This window comes from Arvicola amphibius, chromosome 18 (genome assembly GCF_903992535.2).
Source record: "Arvicola amphibius chromosome 18, mArvAmp1.2, whole genome shotgun sequence".
NCBI classification, from domain to species: Eukaryota; Metazoa; Chordata; class Mammalia; order Rodentia; family Cricetidae; genus Arvicola; species Arvicola amphibius.
This window is the reverse complement of record NC_052064.1, coordinates 12152172-12159207: the sequence shown is the minus strand read 5'-3', so window position 1 is coordinate 12159207 and position 7036 is coordinate 12152172. Positions and strand designations below refer to the sequence as shown.

Genomic DNA, 7036 nt, shown 5'->3' with positions numbered 1-7036 from the left:
GGTTAACCAGCAATTACTTTGTCTTGAAATTTCTCTTCTAATTTTTGAAAACGATTGCGTGTTTTTTCTACTATGTACCATTTTCAGTTCTCTCAGGAAGGCAGTCAATGGGTGAAGGTTGTAATTCACATTTTGACATTTATTTTGTTTATGTGTGTGTCTGTCTGTACATGAGTGCACGTCTGTGTGGCTGCACACATACCTATGTGCACCCAGAGGTCATTTTTGGGCTTTATTCCTCAGGAACCATCCACCTTGTTTTAATTATTAGTCAATTTTCATATGTGATGTATGTATATATATGTTGCTTGCATATGTGTGAGTGTATGTGTCTCTGTGTGTGTAGGCCATGTGTTGACCACTTTTTACCATATCCATTGAGGCAGGGTCTCTAGCTCACCTCAGGTACCCTTGGTCTTCCTGAGTGCTGGGCTTATAGGTGGGCTGTGAAGGGCACTAGGCATTCACACGGGTGAGGGGGGCCCAACTTAGTTCCTGGTGTTCTCAGGTCAAGCAATTTACATGCTAAGCTATCTCCCAAGTCTCCACTTTGGTTTTTCCTTTTTAGTTTGTGTTTTGTTTTTGGTTTTGTTTTTGTTTTTTGTGACAAGGGTCTCTCATTGGCCTGGAACTCACTGAGTAGGCTAAGCTTGCTTACCAACAAGCCTCGGGGACCCATCTGTCTCTGTCTTTCCATTGCTGGGATCACAAGCACACACCACCATGCCTGACGTTTTTTTTTTTTTATTTTTAAAACAGTTTCTGGGGATCAAATTTATGATCCCATGCTTGTGTGACAAGCCCTTCACCAAAATAGCTGTCTCCCAGCCTGAGTTTTGACATTTTATTTTTTAAAGGACTATTAGAGTATATTAGTAATTTTCAGTTGGGGATTTTTGTGACATAGCTTCTGTCCTGGTTAGTTTTTGTCAACTTGACACAAATTGGTCATCTGGAAAAAAGGAACCTCAATTGAGAAAATGCCAACAGACTGGCCTGTGGGAAAGCTTGTGGGACATTTTCTTGATTAGTGATTGATGGTGGAGGTTCCAGCCCATTGTAGGTGGAAGCACCTTTGGGGAGGTGGGCCCTGAGTTGTATAAGACAATGAACTGAGCCAGCCACAGGTAACAGGCCAGTAAGCAGTGGTCCTCCATGGCCTTTGTTTCAGGTTCCTGCCCAGCTCCCCCAAATGATGGACTCTGATCAGGGCATGAAAGCCAAATAAATTCTTCCCCATCAAGCTGATTTTGGTCATGGTCTTTATTATAGCAACAGAAAGCAAACACGGACAAGTTTGCCAAGGAGACGTTGATAATTATTTGAAGACTATTTTTTTTTAAAAAAAAACACAATTGAAAAGTAGCTCCTGGAAACTGACATGTAGAGATCAGCGATGAGCAACAGTTTTTTTTTTCTCATGAAAAGCAAGCCTGAAAAATTAATAGCGTTAAGGTTAAGAACCCTGGCATAGATTCCTGCAGTGCTTGGAATTAATACACATAACTTCCAAAATTGATTGAGATGTAAGTAATAGAGACATAAGAATTTCAAAGTTAGTAAAATTTACTCTGATTAGCTTTCGATGCTTCATTTATTTATACATTATAAATATTTATATATATATTTAATATATACTTTTTGTTATAATTTACTGATAGTATGCAGAAATAAACAGTTAAGAAGGCCCACTTACCAATATAAAGGATTTTGTAGAATATTGCAGTTTTTCTCATTATAAGCAATGGCGTGGTTTTAAAAGCATTTTTGGCTATTTATGCACTTCTAAATAACCAATTCGACAGATTCTAAAATGAGCAGTTTATGCATCAATTTAGCCAAATCTATTTGGCAGAATACAAACCACCATATTGCTCATAGACTTTGCTTTATAGCTCAGGGCTGATAAATGAGACAGGGATATTCACTGCTCATGAAGCATGGTCTATTTGGGTATAACATCTGCGATAGTGCGAAGGCTGTGCTGTGGTAACAGGAGCTCGGTGGTTCAATGCAGCAAAAGTTGATGCCTTCTTAGAGTCTAATATGCATGTGCATGACTCTTGCTAACAGAGTTATCTCTGGGTGACACCTTGGCAATTCAGGTAGAGGAATCCACCTGGAGCCGCACTCTTTAGAATAGATGGCTTTTCTTTTTTTGGTGTGGCAAGGGAGAGAAAGAAGGGAAAATTCCACATTGCTCATTAATGCTTTTACCTAGAATCTGCACAAATGATGCCTAGTAACATAACAGTTCATTGGTGAAGAAAAATCAAATGGTCGTATCTTGATTCAGCAGCTGGGGAACTGTCACCCTCCCATGGTGCCTCAGCTAATAGAGTTTTGAGCATGAATGATAGTGACCAGCACTAGCCTACATATATGCTTACCTTTAGAGATGATTATTTGTGTGCTTACTAAGGAAGGGCATTTGTTACATAAATGTATGCTGTATCTCACACAGACTCTTCCCAATTTCACTGTGGTCATTTGAGGATATCTACATACATCTCACTCACTATATTGTATTTTAAGGGTGATTCTAAATGTTTGGGTTTCTCAGTAAAAGTATCTACCAGCTGCTGTGGTCTGTTTTCTCAAGTAAGCTAACATAGTCCAATGGCTACTGGATGCTAAAGGCAAAACTGGTGATTTTTTCATTTACATATTGATAACTGATCAGAGCATTGTGTTCTGTAGCAAGACAAATTATGATATCTCATAACAATGACTGATTTAAAGGGGAAATAAAGAGACTCTAGTGAAGATTTTCCATAGGGCAGAGTACTTTTAGCTATGTCCAGCCGAAAGCATTTCCTCTGCCCCATGCATGTTTTATGGAACAGCTGTGAGATGCACAGCTACATGCCTAATTTGTATTCAACTTCATCTTGCACATTTCTCTAGTTGTCCACATGTTGATGGAAATGATTATATTATCATGTTTTCTATAACAGCTTATCTCCAGGAACCTATCATTGTAGAAATAAGGAATTCTGTCTCCTCCTCTTCTCCTCCTTCCTCTTTTTCCTTCTCTCCTTTCTCCCTCTCTTTTCTTTGCATTTGTAATTACAATGTTTCTCCCTTCCCTTTCCTCTCTAATCCATCCAAGACACCTTGCCCTCCTCGCCTTCAAATTTATGGTCTCTTTTTCACTAATTGTTATTTCATACACACACACACACACACACACACACACATATATTCTTAAATTTAATGTGTTTGGTCCATACAATATTACTTGTATGCATGTTTTCAGGGATGGCCATTTGGCCTTGGACAACCAGTTGGTATTCTCTTTTCTAGGAAAGATCACCTTCCTACCTATTCCAAGCTATACTCAGTTGCCTATAGGTTTTTTTTTGTGTGTGAAGGGGTAAGGCCTAGGGGACTTCTCTCCATCCAGTGTGGCATGTCTTTTGGTGTCATCCTTGTTCATCTCCCATTTGGGCAGTCATACTGGTGAGGCTTTATGTGTGTGGCTTCTGGAACATTACTAGGAATCACAACTGTAAATGGAGACTGCTTGTTTGTTTCCCAACTGCTCAGACCCAAATACCCAAATAATCATATAGAAACTCTATTAATTACAACACTGTTCAGCCAATGACTCAGGCATTTTTCTAGCTAGCTCTTACATCTTAAACTAACTCATTTCTATTAATCTGTGTATTGCCACGTGACTTTGGCTTATGGGAAAGTTTCTGGTGGCATCTGTCTCCGTTGGCAGCTACATGGCATCTCTTTGACTCTGCCTACATTCTCTCTATGTCTCTTTCAACCTGGCCATATTCTGCCCTGCCATTGGCCAAAGCAGCTTTATTCATTAATCAATAAAAACTACACATATACAGAAGGACATCCCACATCATCTCCCCTTTTCTGTCTAATTAAAAAGAAAGGTTTTAACTTTAATATAGTAAAATTACATATACAAAACAGTTATCAGGCAAGAATTATAGTTAACAGTATTTAGTCCATTTACATTTGGCAAATTAAGGAAAATTCTCTATCATATATCCTGTCTTTGTGACTGTAAGGTTTGGTATCTAATTTATCTTTTATCATAACTAAGGAAAACTATAACTATCTGTATTCAACTCATCAAAGACTCCAGAAAGATATGGTATTACCTAAGTAAACAGGAAGTACATTGTAAACAACTTCCAAAGTTTTAGAATTGACAGAGATATCTTGCTTCCTTGACAGTCACCCAAAGTTCTTCTGTAATTTTGGGGCATCCATCTTCAACCTATAGGCCCATAATATCTGGCTGACTTTTCAGTGAATTAAAACAGAAGATCGCTTTTGCCTTGTACTGGCAAAGTTTGTCAGTTGCTTTCTTCTGTGCCCTGTAGAATGTCTGGCAATTTCTTCTGTGAAGCAGGAACCCTGAAGGACTATTTTGTCTTTTGAAAAGTTCAGCAGTCACTTTTCTGTGGGTCCTGTGTGCTTAGTTCATACAGCATACCATCAAGAAGTCCAGGCAAGAGCAGTTGCTTGCCCAAATGGCTAGCCTTGTCATATTGAAGGCAAATTCCATAACAAGTTTCTTCAATGTCCCTCAACCTCTCTGAAGTAATTGGTGCTGCCAGTAGCATACATATCTCACTGTTGAGAAAAGTCAAGGTTCTTAAAACATTCTAAATGTCATATTCTGTAGGTCTTTGAAGTGTTGAATATTATCTATGTAACTGAAATATATCTCTGTGTATCTGCCATGTAGTGTGCTGTGTTGCCTGGTAATGTCTCCATGTATGGTGGCAGGAATCTGTCATGATTTCCTCCCTGTGCATGCCTAGCAGACAAGGGTGCTGAGCAGCAGGCATATTCTCAGCTACTTTCCTCCTATCCCTGAGCAGGCACACAATCAACCTGACAGAAGTGTATGGCCAGCCATGCAGGTCAGCCCCAAACATATGGCCATTGCTTTGTAGCCTGGGTGGTGGTGGTGCTCGCCTTTAATCCCAGCACTTGGGAGGGAGACAGAGGCAGGAGGATCTCTGTGAGTTCAAGGACAGCCTGATTTACACACAATCTTGTAGAAAACTCCCTGATTCTCTTTCAATCATCCTGCCCCCCCCCCCCTTTTTTATAGTGTTCCCTCAGTCTTAAATGCTAGAATGTTCTGCATTTTGTCCATTGGGGCTAGGTTCCACAATCCTGCATTTGACTGTTTATGGTTTTCTGTAGTGATCTCCAAAAAGTAGCATTCAAGATTTCAAAGGAGAGAGGTCTGCGTGGAGCCGCGATTGCGGGTTTCTGTCCGCAGCATGGGGTTTGTGAAAGTTGTCAAGAACAAGGCCTACTTCAAGAGATACCAAGTAAGATTCAGAAGGCGGCGAGAAGGTAAAACCGACTACTATGCTCGGAAGCGATTAGTGATCCAAGACAAAAATAAGTACAACACACCCAAATACAGGACGATAGTTCGTGTAACTAACAGAGACATCATCTGCCAGATTGCCTATGCCCGTATAGAGGGGGATATGATAGTCTGCGCCGCCTATGCACACGAACTGCCGAAATACGGTGTGAAAGTTGGCTTTACAAACTATGCTGCCGCCTATTGTACTGGCCTGCTGCTGGCCCGCAGGCTTCTCAACAGGTTTGGTATGGACAAGATCTATGAAGGCCAAGTGGAGGTGACCGGAGATGAATACAATGTGGAAAGCATCGATGGTCAGCCTGGGGCCTTCACTTGCTATTTGGATGCTGGTCTTGCTCGAACTACAACTGGCAATAAAGTTTTCGGGGCCCTGAAGGGAGCTGTGGATGGAGGCTTGTCTATTCCTCATAGTACCAAACGATTCCCTGGTTATGATTCTGAGAGCAAGGAGTTCAACGCAGAGGTCCATCGCAAGCACATCCTGGGCCAGAACGTTGCGGACTACATGCGCTACCTGATGGAGGAAGATGAAGACGCTTACAAGAAGCAGTTCTCTCAGTACATAAAGAACAACGTTGCTCCAGACATGATGGAGGAGATGTATAAGAAAGCCCATGCTGCTATACGAGAGAATCCAGTCTATGAAAAGAAGCCCAAGAGAGAAGTGAAGAAGAGGTGGAACCGTCCCAAAATGTCTCTTGCCCAGAAGAAAGATCGGGTTGCTCAAAAGAAGGCAAGCTTCCTCAGAGCTCAGGAGCGGGCTGCTGACAGCTAAAGCAGTTTTCTATGAAGAGTTTTTCATAAAGATAATAAACTTATTGACCAAGCAGCAAAAAAAAAAAAAAAAAAGATTTCAAAGGAGAGAGGCAAGCAACATGTTCTACCCAGCTATGATTCCTTCAAACTACATCAGTGACCAACATGGCACCATAACCCTGAGGAAGCAGCAATGGCATGCATATCTTGGCAGTAACAACAGCTCTCTAATTGAACTTAAGAACCGCTTACTAAGAGAGAGACCATGCCCGATACTGGAAACTTAACTACTTAGTGCTTGTGAAGTCATGGACATTGGAGGAGAATCTACAACCTCTAATTTACTAAAGCAGCACAAACCCTAACAGTCTATAAATATTTGTACTTATATACACTATATACACCCATAGATAAGTGGTATTTTCACCTTACCAAGGAAACCTCTCTTTGCAGCAGAAGGTCTTTTACAACATAGAATTCAATATTCCTATTCTGTGTCCCACTAACAGCTTGACAAGGGAAACTGGATAATTCAATTAGTGACTATGTTCACGCTTCTAGATCATGGCACAGAGCTGAGACTTGTTAGAGAGCTACTCCCACTCACCCTCATTTTGCAGTGTAACTCTATTATTCATTTTGTTGTAGAGTCTGAACATCTAGTCAACCATTCGTGAATTCATCAAAAACTGTTGAGTACTTTTCCTATGTGTCTGGAATCATTCTAGATGTTATGGATTAGCATAATATGAATAAACCAGCTCCTCCCCTTCAGGATCTTCTGTTTAGAAGATTAGGATTAAAGAGAGCATGTAGAAATATTTCATTCATTTCACATATTTGTTTTGGGCAGTGGATTGAAACAGACACAAGATAACACTTCAGTAAATG

General features: G+C 40.5%; 1 protein-coding gene across 1 annotated transcript; it reads left to right on the top strand.

Moving 5' to 3' along the window:
- Positions 1–5238: 5238 nt before the first annotated feature.
- LOC119803964 (60S ribosomal protein L5-like) lies at positions 5239–6215 on the top strand. The gene has a single exon (XM_038315484.1). The coding sequence runs from the start codon at positions 5274–5276 to the stop codon at positions 6162–6164; it is 891 nt and encodes a 296-aa protein (XP_038171412.1). The 5' UTR covers positions 5239–5273; the 3' UTR covers positions 6165–6215.
- The last annotated feature ends 821 nt before the right edge of the window (positions 6216–7036 follow it).